The 25,493-nt window shown below is 37.7% G+C and overlaps 1 protein-coding gene and 1 pseudogene across 1 annotated transcript; one reads left to right on the forward strand and one right to left on the reverse strand.

Moving 5' to 3' along the window:
- The first annotated feature begins 2,996 nt into the window (after positions 1-2,996).
- On the forward strand, positions 2,997-3,676 carry LOC106968535 (high mobility group protein B1-like; annotated as a pseudogene).
- Positions 3,677-4,755: 1,079 nt separating this feature from the next.
- Positions 4,756-24,338, reverse strand: NME5 (NME/NM23 family member 5). Its single transcript, XM_015065009.3, has 6 exons — positions 24,095-24,338; positions 23,358-23,531; positions 15,734-15,939; positions 14,969-15,069; positions 8,496-8,614; positions 4,756-4,962 (listed from the first exon to the last, which is right to left on the reverse strand). Exons 2-6 carry the CDS (start codon positions 23,484-23,486, stop codon positions 4,882-4,884), a joined length of 636 nt encoding a protein of 211 aa, XP_014920495.1. The 5' UTR covers positions 23,487-23,531; positions 24,095-24,338; the 3' UTR covers positions 4,756-4,881.
- Between the last annotated feature and the right edge of the window lie 1,155 nt (positions 24,339-25,493).

Consider the following 25,493-nt stretch of genomic DNA (forward strand, 5'->3'; position numbering starts at 1 on the left):
GCTGACAGCTCAGAGACTGCAGACTGCTTTGTGGATTCTGTGTCTCCCTTTCTCTCTCTGCCCCACTTGTACTCTGTCTCTCTCTCTCTCTCTCAAAAATAAAAAAACATTAAAAAAAATAAAAACTAAATAAAAAAAAAAGAGGCATGTAACATCTGAATGTCTCCCTATCAATGATGTGAAAAACTTACTAGATTATGGTGATGACAGATCTTTTCTCTTTTTTCCCCAACTTTATTTATTTTTTTTATTATTTTTTTTTAATTTTTTTTAACGTTTATTTATTTTTGAGACAGACAGAGACAGAGCATGAACGGAGGAGGGTCAGAGAGAGGGAGACACAGAATCTGAAACAGGCTCCAGGTTCTGAGCTGTCAGCACAGAACCCGACGCGGGGCTTGAACTCATGGACCATGAGATCATGATCTGAGCCGAAGTCGGCCACTTAACTGACTGAGCCACCCAGGTGCCCCTCCCCAACTTTATTTATGAATAGTTTTAAAGCACAGAAAAGTTGAAAGAACAGTACAATGAACACTAGGGTGCCTACCACCTAGACTGAATAATTGTTAAATTATTTTGCTAACTTTGTTTTATCAAAAATGTATAAAAATATTTTCTTGACAAACCATTTGAAAATAAATTGCAAACATCAAAAACTTTATCCTAAATATTTCAGAATGCATGATCTAAAAATAATTACATTCTCCTTTTATGATCATACCATTTTGACCCTATGAAATTTAGCAATTATTCCTTATTACCACCTAATATTTAATCCATAGCTAAATGTCCTTAATTGTCCTCTAAAGATTTTTAAAAAATTTTTTTGTTGTTTATTTATTTTTGAGACTGAGTGCAATTGGGGGAGGGGCAGAGAGAAAGGGAGATAAAGAATCCAAAGCAGGCTCCAGGCACTGAGCTGGAAGTCCAGAGCCCAATGCGGGGCTTGAACTCAAAAACCATGAGATCACAACCTGAGCTGAAGTTGGAAGTTGAATGACTGAACCACCCAGAAGCCCCAAGATTTTTTTTAATTTTATTTATTTTGAGAGAGAGAGAGCATGAGCAGGGGAGGGGCAAAAAGAGAAGGAGAGAGTATCCCAAGCACGCTCTGCACCATCAGCACTGAGCCCAATGTGGGGCTCAAAGACATGAACCATGAGATCATGACCTAGGCCGAAACCAAGAGCCAGACACTTAGTCAACTAAGTCACCTAGGTGCCCCCAAGGATCTTATATATATATTCTAAAGTTTATTTATTATTTATTTTGAAAGAGAGAGAGCACAAACTGGGCGGGGGGCTGGGGGGAGTTGGGCAGAGAGAGAGAGAGAAAGAGAATCCCAAGCAGGCTTCACACTTGCCAGTGCAGAGCCTGGTGTGGAGCTCTAACCCATGAACCATGGGATCATGATCTGAGCTGAAATGAAGAGTTGGACACTTAACCAGCTGAACTACCCAGGTGCCGTGTGTGTGTGTGTGTGTGTGTGTGTGTGTGTGTATTTTCGAGACAGAAAGAGAGAACACAAGCAGGGGGGGGGCAGAGAGAGATGGGGACAGACAATCTGAATCGGGTTCTGAGCTGACAACAGCAATGCAGGGCTCAAACTCATGAACCATGAGATCATGACCTGAGCCAAAGTCGGATGTATAACCAACTGAGGCACCCAGGCACTCCCCTTTTTAAAACCAGGATCAAGTCACGATCTCGTGAGATTTGGTTAGGATGCTTTTGGTTGCTTTTAGTTAGATGCTTTAATTTTAGAGGTCTCTTTAGTCTCTTAATGTAGAAGTTCTTCCACATTTCCACTTTTTGTTTAATAATGACATTGACTTTTTGAAGAGATTAGGCCAGGTTAAAAATCTGTTAATAAAGTGCTTTACAACCTATTTGTTCGTTTGTTTTTGAGTAAATTAAAATTAAAGAATTGAGAAGCGCCTGGCTGGCTCAGTCAGTAGAACATGCAGTTCTTGATCTCAGGGTCATGAATTTGAGCCCCATGTTGGATATGAGATTACTAAAATAAATAAATTTTTAAAAATTTAAGAAGTGAGAATTTTACATTTTCTTTTAAAACTAGTACCTTATCACAAAAACATAACTGGGAAATACTAACCTAAGGACTATTTGGTAGAGTGACCAAGCATTCCATTTTGCTCAGGACTAAGAAAGCTCCAGGATGCACAACTTTCAGTTATACAACCAGCAAAATCCTAGGCAAACAAAGATGAATTGTTACCCTACTCTCTGGTAATCCTTGGAAGGCACTTGTTGAGGAAATAGTTATATATAAGTGATTGGTTAAAATCATAATCTGGTTCTATTTTAATTATACAAAATGATTATTTAAACTTTTTGAACTAAACTGTCTGAAATGTGTATTAATTATGCATCTACATATAGGATATATGCTTAGGAAAATATCATAACTACAATTCTGTCTTGGGGAGTCTGGCTGGTCATTTGGTAGAGCATGTGACCTTTTAAAAAAAAACACCAAAACATTCATTTTGTAATTTTTGAGGGAGAGAGAGAATGTGCATGCATGAACAGGAGAGGGGCAGAGAGAGAAGGGGACAGTGGATCCAAAGTAGGCTCTGTGCTGACAGCAGAGAGCCTCATGTGGGGAACTAACTCAGGAACCATGAAATTATGACCTGAGCCGAAGCCAAACACTTCACAGTCTGAGCCATCCAGGCATCCCAGGCATATAACTCTTGATCTCAGGGTCATGAGTTCAAGCCCCATACAAAGCTTAATTTAAAAATAAATTCGACGTCTTACTTCTCCAACTTAAAAAATAATAATAATACAGCAACATCTTTTATCAGTCTCCTATTACTTAATGTTACATCATTGTCAAAATCATACCATAAACTGACAGCCATTGCAGTACTCTGAGCTCTATAGAGACAGGACTAGGGCAAGTAAGAACCAGAAGGGCAATGTGTGACTCTGTGTCACACTGGAAAAAAAAAAAAAAAAAACTAAACATGGGCAAAGAAGATCCTAAGAGGCTGAGAAGCAAAATGTCATCATATGTACTCTTTGTGCAAACTTGCCAGGAGGAACACATGAAGCAACCAGATGCTTCAGTCACCTTCTCAGTTTTACAAAAGCACTCACAGATGTGGAAGACCATGTGTGATAAAGAGAAAGGTAACTTTGAAGATATGGCAAATACAGACAAGGCAGTTATAAAAGAAATGAAAACCTATATTCCTCCAAAAGGGGAAACAAAATGAAGGTCAAGGATCCCAATGTACTGAAGAAATCACCTTCAGTCTTTTTGTTTTTGAGTACTGGCCCAACTCCAAGGAGAACACCCTGGCCTATGCATTAGTGATGCTGCAAAGAAACAGGGAGAGATGTAGAGTAACACGGCTGCAGGGCACAAGCAGTCTTAGGAAAAGAAGGCTGCTAAGCTGAGGAAAATTACATAAATCAGATTGCTGCAATACCAAAATATGAAAACAAGCCTATGTGGCAAAACAAAAAAGTCATCAAGGATGAAAACAAGAAAAAGAAGGAAGAGAAGAAAGATGGAAAGGACGAAGAGGATGATAATGAATACGTTAGTACTACTTTTGTTCTTGTCTGTAAAGTATTTAAACTCCCTGTACACAATTCACCCATTTGGAAGAAAAAAGGGGTGAAATCTAAGGCTGCATGAAACTTGTTTTTAAACTGTACAGTTTCAGGGTGCCAGAGTGGCTCAGTCAGTTAAGCTCAGGTCATGATCTCGTGGTCAGTGGGTTCCAGCCCCACAACAGGCTCTGTGCTGACAGCTCAGAGACTGAAGCCTGATTTAGACCGTGTCTCCCTGCCCCTCCCCTGCTCATGCTTATGCTCATGCTCTGTCTCTCTCTCTGTGTGTCTCCTTCTCTCTCTGCCCCTCCCCTGCTCATGCTCTCTCTTTTTCTCAAAAATAAACATTTAAAAAAATTAAAATGTACAGTTTCAGGGTGCCTGGGTGGCTCAGCTGGTTAAGTATCCAACTCTTGATTTTGGCTTAGGTCATGATCCCAGGGTGATGGGATCCAGCCCTCTGTGCTGAGTGTGGAGTTTGTTTAACGTTCTCTCTCTCCCTCCCTCTCTCTCTCTCTTCCTCTGCCCCTCTCCATGGCTTGTGTGCTATCTCTAAAAATAAATAAACTGTACAGTATCTTCTTTTGTATAGTTAAAACACTATCAAAAGTATCTTTACCTAGTCTTGTCCTAGTGGCATTTTCAGCAGCCACTACCTTTGCTGAGTACAGTGTGGGAATGTAAAATAGCATGGAAATTTAAGAAAGGTTCTTTTTGGCACACAACATGAAGTAGTTATACATGGGGATGAGAGTCTTTTCATCTTCAGTTGTTTCTAATCCATCTTATTTTTTTTTAATGTATATTTATTTATTTTTGAGGGAGGTACACAGAAAGAGAGAGAATCCCAAGCAGGCTCCATGCAGCCAGTGCAGAGTCTAGCTTGGGGCTTGAACTCACAGACTGCGAGACCAAACTGAGCAGAAATCAAGAGCTGGTTGCTTACCGAATGAGCCACCCCAGTGCCCCTCTAATGCATCTTATATGAATTAATTGTTCTCTTAATTGCAGAGTACCAGTCTGCAATTGCAAAACACTTAGAATTGTTTCATTAACATTCTAAATACTTCTAGATAAAATCAATTTTCTTATTAGAAAACAAAAACCATACCCTAAACCTGTATTTTACCTTAATGTTATCTTATGCACAAAACACATTCTTTTAAAACTTATAAAGACAATTTATTTCACATGCAGTTACTTAAACCCTTAGGAAGGTTTGTTTCTTTTATAGTAGAAGCGTGTCTTTTACATTAAGATAGTGATTTGTCCTTGGGGAACTTTATTTTACTAAAGTTCTTCTGCAGTTGGATTGTGACAAAGCTTTGGTTTGTTGGGATTATTTTTCAGCAGCCAATCAGCTAGCCAAATCTATGGAAAAAAGAAAAAAACTCTTAAGTTAATAAACATTTAATTATAAATACTATAAATAACAAATACTACGAATAGTATAAATATACTATATAAACATACACTACAAATAGCATAAATATGTACTATAGCAATTTATTTGTTGTTAAGTAGGCTTCACGCCCAGTGCAGAGTCCAACATGGGGTTCCAACTCACAACGATGAGATCAAGACCTGAGCGGAGATCAAGAGTCAGATGCTCTTTTGCTAAGTTTATTTATTTATTTTGAGAGAGAGAGAGAATAACCATGTGCACATGTGAATGGGGGAAGGGGCAGAGAGAGAGGGAGAGAGAGAATCCCAAGCAGGCTCTGCACTGTCAGCACAGAGCCCTACATAGGGCTGAAACTCATGAACCGTGAGATCATGACCTGAGCTGAAACCAAGAGCCAGATGCTTAAGCCAATGAGGCACCCAGGTGCCTATATCAATTTAAAACCTAGTACTATATCAATTTAAAACCTAGCTTTCAAAATCACTCTAAGAATGAGAAAATGACTATTAAAAAATTAAAACATTAAGTTTTATATTATGCAAGATTATCAAGTAGAGATCCAAACTGGCAAAGAAGTAAAACTATTTCCTTTTACAGGTGACATAATCCTATATATAGAAAATCCCAAAGAATCCACAAGAAAGTTACTACAACTAATAAATGAATTTGGTCATTGTTGAATCCAGACAAGATGACTTCAAAGACCATGTTTAGTAAATGGAACCAGAGGTATCTTTTTCTTTTCTTTACATTGTTCAGTAGTTTCAGGTTTCTTACTAGATAAACAGATGTTATTGTCACAATGAAAAGGAATTATTAAAGAAATAACCTAGGGGTGCCTAGGTGGCTCAGGTGGTTTGAGTGTTGGACTCTTAATTTTGGCTCAGGTCATGATCTCACAGTTCATGGGATAGACCCCCATCAGGCTCTGCGCTGCCAGCACGGATCCTGCTTGGGATTCTCTCTGTCCTTCTTTCTCTGCCCCTCTCCTGTGCACATGTGCATACACTCTCTCTCTTAAAATAAGTAAACATTTAAAAAAAGTAAAAAGTCCTGCCTAGGGGCACCTGGTTGGCTTAGTCGATAGAGTGTGTGACTCTTGATCTCAAGGGTCGTAAGTTCAAGCCCTACGTTGGATGTAGAGATTACTTAAAATAAGTAAATATAATATAATAAAAAAAGAAATATCATTTGTTTTTGGTAAAAGTGACAAAATTAGTAGGAGAAATTAAATCTTTGTCTTCCAAAGGGGATTCCCTTTGAGAATGGTAACAGAGGCTAGAGATAACTATTTTATCAGGGCTGGTATTGAAATAACCTTCCCAGGGGCACCTGGGTGGCTCAGTCAGTTAAGTGTCTGACTTTGGCTCAGGTCATGATCTTGCACTCCATGAGTTTGAGCCCCGTGTCAACACAGAACCAGGAGCCTGCTTTGGATTCTGTCTCTGTCTCCCTCTGCCCCTCCCCCACTCATACTCTCTCACTCTCAAAAATAAAATATACATTAAAAATTTTTTTTAATTTTTAAAAATGTTTTTATTTATTTTTGATACACAGAGAGACAGAGCATGAGCAGGGGAGGAGCAGAGAGAGAGGGAGACACAGAATCTGAAGCAGGCTCCAGGCTCTGAGTTGTCAGCACAGAGCCCGATGCAGGACTCGAATTCACAAGCTGTGAGATCATGACCTAAGCTGAAGTCAGACTCCCAACGGACTGAGGCACCCAGGTGCCCCCCAAAATATTTTTTAAATAACCTTTCCTGAGTTGCCTGGAGGGCTCAGTGGTAAGATCATGCCACTCTTGATCTTGGGGTTGTGAGTTCAAGCCCCACGTTGGGCACAGAGCTTACTTTAAAAAAATAAACACAGGGGTGCCTGGGTGGCTCAGTTGGTTAAGCGTCCGACTTCAGCTCAGGTCATGATCTTATAGTCTGTGAGTTCAAGCCCCCTGCGTGGGGCTCTGTGCTGACAGCTCAGAGCCTGGAGCCTGCTTCACATCCTGTGTCTCCCTCTCTCTCTGCCCCTTCCCTGCTCACGCTCTGTCTCTGTCTCAAAAATAAAATAAACATTAAAAAAAAAAATTTAAAAAATTTAAAAAAATAAATAAACACAATAAAATAACCTTTCCTCATTATCTCGGAGTCTTCAAATGAGTGAGAGTACCTGTAAAGAAGGAACCAGGAAGACATTTGGCCCTTGACAAGCACCCTAGTTCCTCCTATCCAACCATTCTTTCACCTGACTGAGCAGTAATGAAGTATCTAGGGATGTGAACAAATATAAATTTTCTAAGGGTGCCTGGGTGGCTCAGTTGGTCCGACTCTTAGTTTCAGCTCAGGTTATGATCTTAAAATTTATGGGTTTAATCAAGCCCTGGGTCAGGCTCCATGCTGACAGCACAGAGCCTGCTTGGGATTCTCTCTCCCTCTCTACTTCCCCCTACTAGCTCTGTCTCTCTTTCAAAATAAATAAATAAACATTAAAAAAAGTTTTCTATGAAAAAAAGTTAGATATCATTAAAAATAAAAATGTTGAGAGGCATTTGGTTGGCTCAGTTGGTTAAGCATCCGACTCTTGATCTCAGCTCAGGTATCGATCTCAGGGTCATGAGTTCAAGTCCCACGTTGGGCTCCCTGCTGGGCGTGAAGCCTACTTTAAAAAAAATAATTTAAAAAATAATTTTGAATGTATTTAAATATATATCTAATTTTATCATGTGATTATATAAATCATACACAAAAACAATGCTCTGTAATTAAAGGATGCAGTATTGAAAATGTATTTAGAAACAATGTTTTTTCTTTGTTTTGTTGGAACAATTTTTAAAAAATTTTTTTTATTATTTTTTTTAATGTTTACTTATTTCTGAGATACAGAGAAGCAGAGCATGAGTGGGGGAGCAGCAGAGAGAGAGGGAGACACAGAATCAGAAGCAGGCTCCAGGTTCTGAGCTGTCAGCACAGAGCCCAATGCGGGGCTCGAACTCACAAACCGTGAGATCATGACCTGAGCTGAAGTCAGTTGCTCAACCGACTGAGCCACCCAGGTGCCCCATTTTTTAAATTTTTTAATGCTTATTTATTCTTTAAATTTTTTAATGTTTATTTATTTATTTTTTTTTGAGAGAGAGAGAGAGAGTGCAAGCAAGAGTGGGGGAGGGGCAGAGAAAGAGGGAGACACAGGACCCAAAGCAGGCTACAGGTTCCCAGCTGTCAGCAGAGAGCCTGATGCAGGGCTTGAACCCATGAACCGAGAGATCATGACCTGAGCAGAAGTCGGATGCATAACCGACTGAGCCACCTAGGTGCCCCTAAAAACAATATTTTTTAAGAAGTAAAACACAGTAAGAGAATAAGTAATCCAAAGTTATACATAAGGGAGTATCTAAAATGTATAAGAGATAGTTCTTAAAATGCTCATTCACTGTTTCAAAAAATTTAATATTTAAAATATTAAAACTATAGACAATTTCTTTAGAGTGAATAAAAACATTTCTTACAAAAGGATCTGCTGGTTTCTCCTTACAAAGGGCTGTGAGTCCTTTAAGCAGAGTTGGTGTTACATATAAATTTAAATAGTCCTTAGCAGCTTGTCCAACTGGAATAGGCTCAATAATCACTGTAAATACAAATGTATTCCCATTAAAATTAATACAAATGATGAAATATTATATAATCATTACAAAAGAAGAAATTTTAGTGGCATGATACTTACAAAGTTTTTTTTAAAAAAAGGAAACAAAACTAGAATATAGCATACATAGTTTGTTCAAAAACACATAAGCACACACAGAGAAATAATAAGACTATATAAGACAGGCAAGAAACATACCAAAATGCTAACAGTGATCGTGTATAAAGTTCTGATTATGTTTTCTACTATATCCTTGCCTGCATTTCCATTTCCATATTTTTTATAGTAAATATCACAACGGACAATGTCATGAAAAAGAAAAATATGAATATCATGTAAAATCTAGGAGATTAATTAATTCCAACAATTAATTGCTGCCAACAAAATGGCAGGCACTTTACAAAGTGGTATAGATATAACGGTGTACATGTATTTCTTGTTCTCTTATAGACTACTGAATATACACATAAAATCTATTTGTGTCTATGTAACATATATTAACACTCCTGCTTATTTTTCAAGTTTTTAAATAAATTATATAACATATAGGAAAGTTTTAGTCTTTTTAGCTTTGTTTGAACACTATGTAGGTCAATCAGACTCGTAGTACCAAAGAATATATTTATACAAGGAAGAATGTAGTTTACAGTCTTAAGTCTTTTGAGGATGACCTCCATTAATGTGCAACTTTCAATAAAGATGGGGATGCAAAGCTACTGGTCTCACATGTTCAGATCTAAGCCGTTACTGGCCCAAGGAAAAAGAGGGTGGGAAGACAGATTTCTGTGTGACTAGTATATGGGCTCAATCTCAATGAGAGATACAACTAACAACAGGAGAGTCCTTTGCCAGGATGGCAGGTAAAGCTAGAAAACATCACAAATGATTGGAATAAAAAGTTCCTTTCCTATTAGTCTCATTATAGCACTCTTTTTTGTACTGATTGTTGTAATAATTTTTAGTTACATAAATATTTAAGTTTATTTTTGAAGTGGGGTGGGAGGTTACAAGAGCTTATATGTGTGCATAGGGGAGAGGCAGAGAGAGAGGGAGACAGAGAATCCCAAGCAGACTCCTCACTATCAGTGTAGAGCCTGACATGGGGCTTGAACTCACACACCGTGAGATTATGAGATTACGACCGGAGCCAAAATCAAGAGCTGGAGTGAATGAGCCACCCAGGTCCCCCTCCCCAGTGATTAATTATGTTTTAACACTTTTTCATGTGCTTATCAGCCATTCATATATCTTTCGTGAAATGTTTATTCAAATCTTTTACGTGTTTTTTTTTTTAATTTTTAAGGTTTTATTATTTATTTATTTATTTTAGAGAGAGCAAGAGCATGCACATTTAGGGGAGTGGAGCAGTGGGAAAGAGAGAACCTCAAGCAGGCTCCAGGTTCAGCACAGAGCCTGATGTGGGGCTGGACCTCATGACCCTGAGCTGAAATCAATAGTTGGATGCTCAACTGACTGAGCCACCCAGGCGCCCCTGAAAGGTCTTATTTTTAAGTACTCTCCACACCCAATGTGGGGCTTGAACTCACAATGCTGAGGTCAAGAGTCACATGCTCTACTGACTAAGCCAGCCAGGTGCCTCTGCCTGATTTTTAATTGCCTGCCTTCTTTTTACTGAATTGTAAGAGTTCTTCATAAATTCTAGATACAAGTCTTTTATTTCATAAGATTTGCAAATATTTCTTATCACACTCTGTGGCTAATCTTTCCAATATTTTTAATGATGGCTTTTGAAACATAAAAGCTTTTAATTTTGATGTAGTCTGATTTATCAGTATTGTCTTTTATGGATCATGTTTTGAGGTCATATGCAAAAATCCTTTGTCCAACTCAAGGTCATGAAGATTTTCCATGTTTTCTTCTAGATATTTTTAGCCCTTATGCTTAGGTCTATGATCCATTGTTGTTAAGTTCTCTAATTGGTAAGAAAAGAGGATCTGAGTTCTTTCTCTTTTTTGGCATGAGGATATTCAGTTATCTTATCATCATTTGTTGAAAAAGACTATCTTTTCCCCATCAAATTGTCTAGGCACTTTTGTTGAAAGTCAATCGACCATAAACGTATTTATGTAAGTATTTATTCCTAGATTCTTAATTCTGTTTCATTGATTAATATGACTCATACAATACTGCCTTAGTTACTGTGGTCTCATAGTAAGTTTTGTTTTTTTTTGAGTTTATTTATTTATTTTGAGAGAGAGAGAGAGAGAGAGAGAACAGGGGACAGGCAGAGAGAGAGGGAGAGTGAATCCCAAAAATTTCTGCACTGACAGCGCAGAGCCCAATGTGGAGTTGGAACCCCTGAACTGTGAGATCAAGACCTGAGCCAAAATCAAGAGTCCAACACCTAATTTGACTGAGCCACCCTCATAGTAAGTTTTGAAATCAGGTTAGTGGAAGTTATCAAACTTTGTTTTTTTTGAAAATTGTTTTAGCTTGTCTAGATCTTTTGCAATTATATATACATTTTTTAATGTTTATTTATTTCTGAGACAGAGGGAGAGCATGAGTGGGGGAGGGGCAGAGAGAGAGGGGGACACAGAATCCGAAGCAGGCTCCAGGCTCTGAGCTGTCAACACAGAGCCCGATGCGGGACTCGAACTCAAAGATTGTGAGATCATGACCTGAGCCAAAGTCAGACACTCAACCGACTGAGCCACCCAGGTGCCCACAATTACATATACATTTTAAAGTCAGCTTATCAACTTCTACATAAAAGAATGCATGGATTTTGACAGGGATTGCATTAATTGATCAATTTGGAGAGAAATGCCATCTTGACAACATTGACTCTTCTGATACATCAACGTGTGAGGTCTATTCATCTTAGATAGTCTTTGATTTCTTTCAGTAATGTTTTGTGCTTTTCATTGTACAAGAATTTGTACTTCTTTTGTTAAGCTTATTCCTAAGTATTTTATTATTTATTTAATTCCAGTATAATTAATATACAGTGTATTATATTAGTTTCAGGTGTACAATATAGTGATTCAACAATTCTATATACTACTCAGTGTTCATGAAAATAAGTGTACTCTTAATCCCCACCACCTATTTCACCCAACACCCCACCCAGCTACCCTCTGGTAACCATCAGTTTCTTCTCTCTTTTTTTTGTTGTTGTTCTCTATTTTTAAGAGTCTAATTTTTTTTGTCTCTTTTTTTCTTTGTTCATTTTGTTTTGTAAATCCCACCTATGAGTGAAATAGTATTTTATTTTTTTATGCTATTGTGAATGAAATTATTTCCTTAACTTTAGTTTTGGATTGTTCCTACCTCATCTATTTTTGCTAACCATTTATTATTTGTCTTTAGCAACTAGGGCCGGATGGATTAATGTGAAAATAAAGAATCTTTTCATGTTTCTTACAGAGATGAACCTTCATTGAACTTTTTGAAGCTTTCTAATAATATTTATAGTTTATACACTGCATTGCATATTTATTTTCATAGATTTTTAATATGTGATCATTTTGAGAGCAGGGACATATTCATCTTTGTATTTCTGGCACATAGTAGGTAATACAATAAACTTGTTGAAGCAATGGAATGTAACAAAACTTTGAGTTAGCCATCTCAAATCAAAGGGAAGCAAACTATATTTTTCAAAGGTTAGGAACATGTCTTTGAATATCTTTATAACTTGCTTGAGTGACTCATCATACTGAGTTTTGCACATAGTTCTTTTCATTTTTTTTAATGTTTATTTTATTTATCTTGAGAGAGCATGTAAGCAGGGGAGGAGCAGAAAGAGAGGGAGAGAGAGAGAACCCCAAGCAGGCTCCACACTGTGGTGCAGAGCCCAATGTGAGACCCAAACCCAGAAACCACAATATCATGACCTGAGCCCAAACCAAGAGCCAGATGCTTAACTGACTGAGTCACCTAGGCATCCCACTGCACATAGTTCTTGAGTGACTGGTAAGCAAGAGGGAGCTCATATCCTAACTGAGAATTTACTCCAGAGAGCTTCACATTCTCACAGCAAAAGATCTGCAACATGGTAGGTAATTAATCTTTATATTTATCCTGCAACAGCTGCTTCTCAAATGTCTGACTTTATCTCGTAAACTCATGTCTAGAGGACTAATTAATGGTAAAATCAAAAGCAATCTAAAATAACAATTGAGGAATATAATCCTATGAGTAAGAAGAGCTTTCAAAAAAAGGACTAGAAAAAACAAAACAATAATAGGAGTTAATATTTGAGCACAGATGCACAACACATTTTAAGAATTTTATATATATATATGTATACATTTAACCCTAACAATATCCCTATTAGGTAGGAAGGTACTAATCTATTTGCGTTTGACTGATGAGAAGAGAAAGACTCACAGAGAGGTTAGATGTCTGGAGCCAGAAGAAAAGTCTAATTCGTTAGTACCTAGACTAAATCTAAGTACTCACATTAAAAAGACATTTCCTGGGGGCACCAGTTGGCTCAATCATCAGAACATGTGACTCTTGATCTCAGGGTCGTGAGTTTAAGCCCCACATTGGACATGAAACCTACTTAAAAAAATAAAGGGGGGCAGGGTGTGGGTGGCTCAGTCAGTTCAGTGTCTGACTTCAGCTCAGGTCATGATCTCTCGGTTCTTGAAATCGAGCCCCATATTGGGCTCTGTGCTGACAGCTCAGAGCCTGGAGCCTGTTTCAGATTCTGTGTCTCCCTTTCTCTCTGCCTCTCCCCTGATTGCTCTTACTCTGTGTCTCTGTCTCTCTCCTTCTCAAAAATAAATAAACATTTTTAAAAATTTGAAAAAAAGACATTTCATGTTTGAGATATAATTCAAAACAATATAGAAGATTGAGAAGTAGAAGCAGAGGTTATAGATGAAATAAGACTGACCAAAATTATTTAAATTGGGTGATAGTTTCATTAAGGGTTTATTATACTATTCTGTCTACTGTTGGTTATGTTTGGAGTTTTCTACAATAAACAATTCCAAAAAGATACCCTAATGGAAAAGGATATGTGACAGAAATTAGTAAGAGTAAAATATATACAAATCCTTTTGGGTACAAATATCTATAAACAGGTGTTGTGGGGTGTCTGGCTGGCTCAGTTGGGCCCCATATTGGGCGTAGAGATTGCTTAAAAATAAAAAAGTAAAACAAAACAAAACAAACAAAAAAACACACCAGGTTTTGTTTAAGAATCAGGACTTTTAAATTTCCAAGAGAGTTTTCAGTTTTCTTTGAATAAATCCTCCATAGAAAATACTGAGGAATAAGTCTAAATGACTTAAAAAAAAAATAGCCCAAAAATATTCTATGCTTCTCAATGCTGTAAGTTTTTTAAATGTTTATTTATTTTTGAGAAAGAGAGAGCTCACACAAGCGGGGGAGGGTCAGAGAGAATGGGAAACAGAGGATCTGAAGTGGGCTCTTCACTGACAGCAGAGAGCCCAATGCAGGGACCAGGGGCTCGAAGACACCAACCGTGAGATCATGACCTGACCTGAAGTGGGATGCTCAATTGACTGAGCTACTCAGGCACTCAAATGCTTTACATTTAAAAAAAGATGTTTATTTATTTTGATAGAGAGAGAGAGAGAGAGAGAGAGAGAGAGAGAGGGCACGCATGAGCAGGGGACAGGCAGAGAGAGAGAGAGAGGGAGAGAGAAAAAGAATCCCAAGCAGACTCTGCACTGACAGATGGGGCTCCATCTCAGCAACCATGAGTCATGACCTGTGCCAATATCAAGACTTGAATGCTCAACCAACGGAGCCACGCAAGTGCCCCTACATTTTTTTTCTGTACAACAGAAATCACCAAATTTTCTTCCTGATCTAAAAATATTACTGAAATAAACTAAAAACCTCAATGCTGTTCTTTATTATGCCCATTTCTAAAAGGTTTACAACATCCATAACAGGATGGAAAAAAAACATGGGCCTGAGAACTATTAATTTCACAACTGCACGAGTATTCATTAGGCAACCAGTAGAGAAAATGTTACATCTATCCTAATTTCCAAGGGAGATTCTTTTTTTCATGTGTAACAAACTTTACTGACTCATTAGGTATAACTTAAGGAATTGCAACAAAGGAGAAGAAAAACCCTAAATAGGGCTAGTCTAAGAGAAAAGATAAAAAAAGCAAACCCTTCTCAAAAGATTCCCTAGAGGGCACAATTTAGTTATGAGGGAAATAGTGAGTTTTCCATTTTTGGCTTCAGATTTTTAAGTAACTATAACTTGAAAATATGACAAAATATATTGGAGAAAACCCCTGCTATTTTTCTTTCCAGCTATATCACCCAAATAAAAGAAAAAGCAAACAATAGGAACATGCAATACTCATCGATAACTCACCTTCAGGAAACATGAATCGAATTTCTCTTTCTGCTGCAGCAAAGTCATTACTCCCATGAAGTGCATTCCTTAGGTCATCTGTGCCATAAATTGCCCTTAGACTAAAAGCAAGTTAGAGATGATAACCATCCAATGTGATATCCTTTCCTTACTCTTTACACATGCATTCTGCTCAGGAAATTTACAGAAGCATTGCCACTTCTCACATATATATAAGTTTTAATCTATTTTGATTTTAAGCCTAAATCTATCTAGATGAGGGTCAAATATATTTAAATCTGCAGGAGAGATACACTGGGAAAATAGGAGTTCTCTGGGTTAAGAAGAGGTGGTGTTTTGTGAGAAGTGAAAAGGCAATGCATATTCAAAAGTGCAAGAATTCAATGTCCTCAAGTTCCCAAACTTTAATGATAATGCTGAAAATCTGGTTTTATGGCCCTTTATTACCAATATTATTTTAAATAGCCATGCCAATTTTCCTATGAAAAATCCCACTTCAGTGGCGGTTTGATTCAAGGATGAGAGAAGAATGAGGCTAATCAACCATAAATCAGACATTCCCTGAGGCCTTTTGTGGCATTTAGTATTAACACAGACATTTAAATAGCTACAGTGTAAAACTGACCCCCCTACCCCAACCAAAATACCAAAAAGTTGATTTAGGAAAACTTTCAAATGCAAAGACACTCCTATTATAATGAAATCGGTTTTTTGTTGTTGTTTTTTGTTTTTGTTGGATTCCTTTTTTCCCCCTAGGAAAGTTACCTGTCTGGGTGTGTCTCCTTAGCTACTAAGGTATTACTTGGTCCCAAAAGTTCTTTCCAGTAAGAGATGGCTTTATGTCTAGCTAATATCATGGCAACAAGTGGTCCAGAACTCATGTAAGCTGTCAAATTGGGGAAAAACATTTTCCCATACTGTTCCACATAAAAGTTACTACAGTGCTCAGGGCTGAGATGTAGTTTTCTTCTCTATAAGAAAAACAAAGTCAACAAAAGTATTTAAAATGACAATTCAATAATAACTCATTGTCATTAATAACTTGAAATTAATACTAATCTCATTACAAATCTGAGATTTTTGTATTATGAAGAAAGGGAGAGGGAAGAAAGTTAAATATAGGCTATAAATAAAATTCTATAAGTTATTTAACCAACCCTTGCTCACTGTTGATATGAATGTAAACTGGCGAAACCACTTGGAAAACAGTATGGAGGTCCATCAAAATATTAAAAATAAAACTACCATATGACCCAGATCAAGATGTCATATGGATCAAGTATGTGTATGTATGTTTGCATATATATTGTATATACACTTAAAATATATATATATATATATATATATATATATATATATATAATGGAATATTAATCAGCCTTGAAAAGAATGAGATCTTGCCATTCATGACAACGTGGATGGACCTAAAGGGTATTATGCTAAGTGAAACAAGTTTGAGAAAGACAGATACCATGATTTCACTTACATGTGGAATCTAATAAAACAAATGAGTAAACAAACAATAACATACTCTTAAATACAGAGAATAAACTGGTAGTTGCCAGGGGGTTGGGAGGGATGAGCAAAACAGATGAAGGGAATTAAGAGGTAGGAACTTCTAGTTACAAAATAAATCACAGAGATGAAAAGTACAGCATAGGGAAGAGAGTCAGTAAAATTGTAATAACCTGGTATGGTGACAGATGGTGACCACATTTACTGTGGTAAGCTCTGAGGGATGTACAGAATTGTCAAATCAGTATGTTGTACACCTGAAACTAATATAACATTGTATATTAATTACACTTAAACAAAAAAGAGCTATTTAACCTAAGAAAAACTATTCCTATTTGGCAGTCTCCTTCAATATATGGTTTGTTAATGATGAATTCAGCTTATCTCTTTAAAGTAAAAAGACTACTATCACCAATATTTTGTTAATATATACTTTGTATACATTGAAGTAACAAAATTAGATTTTAGAACATTCCAAATTCATCTTTTACCTATTTGTGTGATATTTTCTTATTTATTGTGAAACTTTCCTACATTATTTTAGGGAGCTGGTCTCATTATGGTACTTAGAAATAACACCCAGTATAATGACGCTATAAACAAGTTTTTCTCTTGAATGTGAAAATTGTGTATTTATTCTGGTTCTGCCATAAATATGTAGATTGACTGTGATATTAAGAAAAAATAGTTGGTATTAAGTGTCTCAATTTGAAAGAATACAAATTGTTGAGGGCAAATAAACATTATTTTCTTCACAAATGAGACTATATGAATGAATCAGTAAAAATATCATAGAAGTCAGCCATTCTTCTGATTGGAGATCATCCTTCTCTAAAAGCAGCTATTTGAATGCTTTTTAAAAATCATCCATTAACGGGGCACATGGGTGGCTCAGTGGGTTAGGCATCCGACTCTTAGTTTCAGCTCAGGTCATGATCTCGTGGTTTGGGAGTTCAAGCCTTGCATCAGCACGGAGCCTGCTTAGAATGCTGTCTTTCTCCCTGCCTCTCCCCTGCTCATGCTCTCTCTCTCTCTCTCAAAAATAAATAAACTTTAAAAAAATCATCCAATACTACTGTTTCTCAGTTCCACTAAAGGTGGATCATGAAGGAAAAGACTCAAAATATAAAAGAGGGATTCAAAGCCCTCATTAAGGAAAACTTCTGGCTAGAATAAAGATGATCAGAATGTGAATAAATCACTAGGTCAAAGCTACAAATCTCCATATTTAAGGCAGAGAGCTATCTTTCTAAAGTGGGTTAGATGTTCCTAAGAGTAGAGTGTGAAATTTACCAAGTGCTCTCTTAAAACTTTTTTTTTTTAATTTTTTTTTCAACGTTTATTTATTTTTGGGACAGAGAGAGACATGAACGGGGGAGGGGCAGAGAGAGAGGGAGACACAGAATCGGAAACAGGCTCCGAGCCATCAGTCCAGAGCCTGACGCGGGGCTCGGACTCACAGACCGCGAGATCGTGACTTGGCCGAAGTCGGACGCTTAACCGACTGCGCCACCAGGCGCCCCAGTTCTCTTAAAACTTCTAATACTATCATGTATCCACAGGTTTCAGAAACTTGGCCAAACTGCCTAAAGCAAGAAATGGGAAGATGCTTACCTAGGTGGGTCAGCATTGCTGTAAACAGGCTCTACTGACAAACTTAACATTCTCACCAGCCAAGGATCAGCTACCACAAAACAGGTGCTTGGATCTGTTCTCATACTGAAATTCATATAGTCAAGAAAAAGAAACTCGAGAAATTATAAAACCGCCTGATTTAATATAATCCTTGATTCTTTATTTAAAATAAAGATATGTCAGTATTTGTGATTCTTATGCGCATTGGTATGGGAGGTTTGTTGCTGAGTTAAAAATAAAAATTTGATCTGTTAAAATGTAAGCCCTTGTCACACACCCCTTAACAACCAAGGGAACCCACCTTCTGCAGGTGTGCCACCTAATGCAGCATACTTACAAAAATTAAGAGCTCCTTTTATTTTTTTAAGTTTATTTACTTTGTGAGAGAGGTGGGGGAGGGGCAGAGAGAGAGGGAGAGAGGAGAGAAATCCAACCAGGCTTTGCATACTCAGGGCAGAGCTCCATGTGGGGATCAAACGCAGGAACTGAGAGATCATAACCTAAGCCAAAATCAAGAGTCAGAAGCTTAACCGACTTAACCACCCAGGCACTCCAAGAGCTTTTTTTAAACTAAAATTGGGGGGCACCTGGGTGGTTCAGTCGGTTAAACATCCGACTTTGGCTCAGGTCATGATCTCACGGTTTGTGAGTTCAAGCCTCACATTAAGCTTGCTGCTGTCATAGGCTCCGGATCCTATGTCCACCTCCAACTTGTACGCCCTCTTTCTCAAAAAATAAAGTGAAATTAATACTGAATCAGTAATTATATTGGTTGATTTAAAATTACATCGGGGCACCTGGTTGGCTTGGTCGGTGAAACACGCAACACTTGGTCTTGGGGATGTAAGGGTAAATATTTTCACAAAGAGAAGTAGTATTAAATGATATCAAAAAAGGAACCATTAGTTTCTAAAAGAAGAAAGACTGCCACCTACTGAAAGGATACATCATTTTTCAGAAGGTTTTCCCTAGATGGGACAAGAAAGCCTCAAGTTCAATGGACTCCCAACTACAATAAAGCCTGCTTTAAAAGCATTCAATACAAAGAATAAATACTATACAACTCTACTTACATGACACATCTAGAAAAGTCAAAGTCGGAGAGACAGAAAAAAACAGAATAGTGGTTACCAGAGGCTGAAAAGAGGGGTAAATAGAATGAGTGATTAATAAGCAGTCTCAGTTTCAGTTGACAAAAATTCTGGAGATGGATAGTGGTGATGGCTGCACAACAAAGGGAATGTACATAATGGTACTGAACTGTACACCTAAAAATGGTGAAAATAGTAAATTTTATGTTGCGTGTATTTTATCACAATTAAAACAAACAAAAAAAAGCATACAGTATACCAAGGCCTTCTTTGCTATGAAATTTACTGCTGATTAGGGAGAGTGTTAAATATTACCATTCACACTAATTTTTCATTCATAATTTAATGCATACTTAAATTTTCACTAATTATTTTTACTAAAATTTTTTTTGTTTACTTTTGAGAGAAACAGAGACAGAGTATGAGTGGGGGAGGCACAGAGATAGAGGGTGACAAAGAATCTGAAGTAGGTTCTAGGCTCTGAGCTGATACTTAACTGACTAAATCACCCAGGCACTGCCCTGGGTAACCGTTTTTAATCTCCTAGTGTTTCATTTGCAAATATTGGCAAACATGAATATATATTACTTTTTCTCTTTCTACCACACAAGATTTTTATACACTGCTCTGCATCTTATTTTTTCCATAGCAGGACACAAACAGGTTCCTCTTTTTTCATTTTACAATTAGCTGCACTGTATTCAATTTGGTGGTTTCACCAGAGTTTACTTAACTAATTCTTTTTCTAAAGACTTTTTTTTTTTCATTTTTTAAAATTTACATCCAAATTAGTTAGCATATAGTACAACAATTTCAAGAGTAGATTCCTTAGTGCCCTTTACCCATTTAGCCCATCCCCCCTCCCACAACTCCTCCCATAACCCTCAGTTTGTTCTCCATATTTATGAGTCTCTGCTGTTTTGTCCCCCTCCCTGTTTTTATATTATTTTTGTTTCCCTTCCCTTATGTTCATCTGTTTTATCTCTTAAAGTCCTCATATGAGTGAAGTCATATGATTTTTGTCTTTCTCTAATTTCACTTAGCATTATACCCTCCAGTTCCATCCACGTAGGTGTAAATGGCAAGATTTCACTCTTTTTGATTGCCGAGTAATACTCCATTGTATAGATATACCGCATCTTCTTTATCCATTCATCTATCGATGGACATTTGGGCTCTTTCCATACTTTGACTATTGTTGATAGTGCTGCTATAAACAAGGGGGAGCATGTGTCCCTTTGAAACAGCACACCTGTATCCTGTGGATAAATGCCTAGTAGTGCAATTGTTGGGTCGTAGGGTAGTTCTATTTTTAGTTTTTTGAGGAACCTCCATACTGTTTTCCAGAGTGGCTGTACCAGCTTGCATTCCCATTTTTGAAAAAAATTTTTAATGTTTATTTATTTTTTGAGAGAGAGAGAGAGAGAGAGAGAGTGAGAGCATGAGTGGGGGAGGGGCAGAAAGCCGGGGAGACACAGAATCTGAAGCAGGCTCCAGGCTCCAAGTTGTCAGCACAGAGCCTGATGCAGGGCTTGAACCCATGAACCGTGAGATCATGACATGAGCAGAAGTCAGACACTTGACCAACTAAGCCACCCAGATGCCCCTCTAAATACTTTAAGTAATCTCTATATCCAACTGGGGTTTGAACTCACAACCCTGAGATCAAGAGTAGCATGCTCTATGGACTGAGCCAACCAGATGCCCCTATTTAACCAATTTTCTAATGCTAGGTTATTTTTAATCTTTTGCTGGAAAATAAACAATACCACAAAAAATAATTTGTATACATATAATGTCATATTAATACATGGGTCACAGGAGGGATCCCCAGCATTAGAAGCGCTGAGTCAAAGGGTAGATGCATCTGTACTATTGATAGATAACTGCAAGTTTCCCTTCTATAGCGGTTGTGCCATTTACTTTTATATTTTTGCCAGATGGTATTTCAGGGCTGTTTTCATTTGCTTTTTCCTTATTAGAGATTGGTCATTTTTTCATATGTTTAAGATGCATTTGTTTTTCTTTTTCTGTGATCATCCACATGATCTATCCTTTTTTCTTTTAAAGTTTATTTTTGAGAGAAAGAGAGCACCAGTTAGTGAGGGGCAGAGAGAGAGTGAGAGAGAATCCTATGCAGACTGCACACTGACAGTGCCCGATGAGGAGCCTGAGCTCACCTAAAGCAGGGCTTGAACTCACAAACTGTGCGATCATGACTTGAGCCAAAGTCAGACACTCAACTGACTGAGCCAACCAGGCACCCCAACATGTTCTGCCCATTTTCAACTGAATTTTTATCTTTTTCTAGGAACTCTTTATGTATTAAGGAGATTAGCCCTTTGCCTATCATGAATTGCAAATCTTTTTTCTAAGTTTGTTATTTGCTTTTGACTTTGTTTATAATGTTTACTTAGCTATGCAAAAGTTTCTTATGTTTATAGTTGTATCAATCTTTTCTTTTATGGCTCCTAGACAAGAAACCACAGTTAAAAAAAAAAAAAAAAAAAAGGCTGTCCTACTGCCAGAACAAAAAGAAACTCAAGCATCTTTTTTTCTACAGTTTATATGTTTAATATTAATATTTATTTTTTTAATGTTTTTATTTATTTTTGAGAGAGAGAAAGCATGAGTAGGGGAGGGGCAGAGAAAGAGAGAGACATAGAATCTGAAGCAGGCTCCAGGCTCTTAGCTGTCAGCACAGAGCCTGACTCAGGGCTAGAGCTCATGAGGCAAGAGATCATGATGTGAGCTGAAGTCAGACGCTAAACTGAGTCACCCAGGCAACCGTATGTTTAATTTTTAAATATTTAAATCTTAAATCCATTTGGAGTTTACCCTGCTATACACAGTATAATATTTGGATCCAACTTTTTTTTTAACGGTTACCGAATTTTCCTAACATTTATTAAAAAGTTCTTAACCTGAGTCTTTTAAAAATATTAAATATTTTATTATACATTCCTGCACTTTTTCCTTATACTTTCTTGTACCATTCCTACACTGAACCTCTACGTATCCTCCTAAGCTTATCTGAAATTCCTCATCTTTCCTGAGGACTGAAATTTTCTTTTTTCTTTCATAAAACACTGACAAAACAGACAATATGACACTGTAGAAATAAAAGAAAATTTAAAAATCCTGGAATTTTAAGTAGGGATGGTACAGAAAGGATTACTTAAAATATCCTGGGGCACCTGGGTAACTCAATTGATTGAGTGTCTGGCTCTTGATTTTGGCTCAGGTTATGATCTCACCACTGGTGAGATGGAGTCTTGCACCAGGCTGTGTACAGAGCCTGCTTCTGATTCTCTGTCTCCCTCTCTCAAAAACAAAAATTTTTAAAAATCCCATTATATTTGATGATAATCTTTAAGTTTATTTATTTATTTTTAGAGAGAGAGGAAGAAAGAGCATGAGTGGGGGAGGTGCAGAGAGAGGGAGGATCTTCGGATCCACACTGTCAGCATGGAGACCAATGGAGGGCTTGAGCCCACAAACTGTGAAATCATGACCTGAGCTGAAATCAAGAGCTGGACATTAATCGACTGAGCCACCCAGGCACCCCTAATGATAATCTTTAACAACACTCCTTTTACATACATTTTCAAACCTCTAACAACTGCAGAATAAGTGTAAGGCTTAACACTTTAAATGTCTGTAATAATTGAAAAAGAAAATACCAACAGTCCATCAATTGAGGAACAAGTAAATAAAGTGTGGTTCATTCACACAGGGGAGTATTACACAGAAGTTAGGAAGAATGAGAGATTCAGATGTAATAACATGGAATGCTATCTAAGCAACTTTGTCAAGGGAAGAGAATTGTACTATCTCATGGAGGGAAATGTTTGTAAATGCATTGAAAAATTCTGAAAGGACAGAAAGCTTTAAGTAGTTGCCTTTCCCTGGAAACTGAAACTTGGGTGGGAGAGGAAGGTGGAGGAAAAAGGAATTTTAATTCTCATTTTAGATCCTTTTGAGGTGTGAAAAGCTTTTTAAAACACATATAACTTTTATACTTAAAATAAATGTTAAATTTAAAGCTAAATACTAGCAACTAAACAGGTTAACATGTTTACATAAACATTTAAAAAAGAAAAAAGGAAAGAGAAGAAAAAAACAAGATCATTATGCCCAGAAGTTACCTGAACAATGGTGAATCCAGATCTGAGAATAATATCTTGTATCTCTTCCTCTTTGTCAACAATATCCGGTTTGATAATAGCCAGAGTTTTTTCTACATATATCTGAGGTGGGGGCATTGATATCTGCATTCTGCCTTTTCGATGTAAATTTAGGAGACTCTCCACAGGAATCAACTGCAATGACAGGCATCAACCCCACCCCAAATTTAATGTAATTGTGACTAAGAACAGAGTTATTAGGCGCTTGATTTTATTAACTTATAAAATTAGAAACTGCGGAGTCTTTTTCTATAAGCAGTGTCTTGATAATATGATACGAGGTAGCAGGGAGCCTGGCTGGTTCAGTTCCAGGAGCATGAGACTCTTGATTTCTGGGTGGTGGGTTTGAGCCTCAGGTAGGGTATAGAGATTAAACTAAACTAAAACAAACAAACACCATTTCTCCTCTATGTCTAATTCATGCCCTTGGTTTTCCTAAGCGCTTTCCTTGAGGGGGAGAGGCAAGGGGCAGTCTGAAGGCCTGGGCCTGGCTCAGACGCTCAGGGTTGCAGGTGAAAACTCTGTTGGCCACTCTGCAGCAACTCTCTACTCTAGGGACAGGTAAGCGGCTTCGTTCCCACCCCTCCTGGAAGACCACACATAAGGTCTGGCCTGGTTAGAAACCAGGATCGCCAAATTGCAGTGCATTTCCAAAGTGTACTGCAGATTCTGAGCAAGGACCTCATCTATGCACTCACCCTAGTGCCTGCTCCTCTAGTGCCGCCTTAGCTTGTTGCTAGGAGACCTGAAGCACAGTTCAGGGATGGTGGCTGCACAGGGCCAATCCAGCAGAGGGCCAATCCAGCAGAGTGTATCACAGGCTCTGGCTGGTTTCTTTCTTCTTCTTTTTTTTTTTAATTTTAGTATTTTTTAAATATGAAATTTACTGTCAAATTGGTTTCCATACAACACCCAGTGCTCATTCCAACAGGTGCCCTCAATACCCATCATCCATCTTCCCCTCCCTCCCACCCCCCATCAACCCTGAGTTTGTTCTCAGTGTTTAAGTCTCTTATGTTTTGGCTCCCTCCCTCTCTAACCTCTTTTTTTTTTTTCCTTCCCCATGGTCTTCTGTTAAAAGTTTCTCAGGATCCACATAAGAATGAAAACATATGGTATCTGTCTTTCTCTGTAGGACTTATTTCACTTAGCATCACACTCTCCAGTTCCATCCACGTTGCTACAAAAGGCCCTATTTCATTCTTTCTCATTGCCACGTAGTATTCCATTGTGTATATAAACCACAGTTTCTTTATCCATTCATCAGTTGATGGACATTTAGACTATTCCCATAATTTGGCTATTGTTGAGAGTGCTGCTATAAACATTGGGGTACAAGTGCCCCTATGTATCAGCACTCCTGTATCCCTTGGGTAAATTCCTAGCAGTGCTATTGCTGGGTCACAGGGTAGATCCATTTTTAATTTTTTGAGGAACCGCCACACTTTCCAGAGCGGCTGCACCAGTTTGCATTCCCACCAACAGTGCAAGAGGGTTCCCGTTTCTCCACATCCTTGCCAGCATCTATAGTGTCCTGATTTGTTCATTTTAGCCACTCTGACTGGCGTGAGGTGGTATCTGAGTGTAGTTTTGATTTGTATTTCCCTGATGAGGAGTGATGTTGAGCATCTTTTCATGTGTCTGTGGGCCATCTGGATGTCCTCTTTAGAGAAATGTCTATTCATGTTTTCTGCCCATTTCTTCACTGGATTATTTGTTTTTCAGGTGTGGAGTTTGGTGAGCTCTTTATAGATTTTGGATACTAGCCCATTGTCCGATATGTCATTTGCAAATATCTTTTCCCATTCCGTTGGTTGCCTTTTAGTTTTCTTGATTATTTCCTTGGCAGTGCAGAAGCTTTTTATCTTCATGAGGTCCCAATAGTTCATTTTTGCTTTTAATTCACTTGCCTTTGGGGATGTGTCAAGTAAGAAATTGCTGTGGCTGGTTTCTTTTATCCAACAGAGCATGCCAGCTTACAGGCATCTTTATTCCCCCTTGGGAATCTTAAGAGCACTAGATGTTTTCTAACATTTTCATCTTATTTCACCCTCCTAGCCATTTGAAGGACGCTTCAATTATCTCAACTTTATAAAT

The sequence above is a fragment of the Acinonyx jubatus genome, chromosome A1, assembly GCF_027475565.1.
Source record: "Acinonyx jubatus isolate Ajub_Pintada_27869175 chromosome A1, VMU_Ajub_asm_v1.0, whole genome shotgun sequence".
NCBI lineage: Eukaryota > Metazoa > Chordata > Mammalia > Carnivora > Felidae > Acinonyx > Acinonyx jubatus.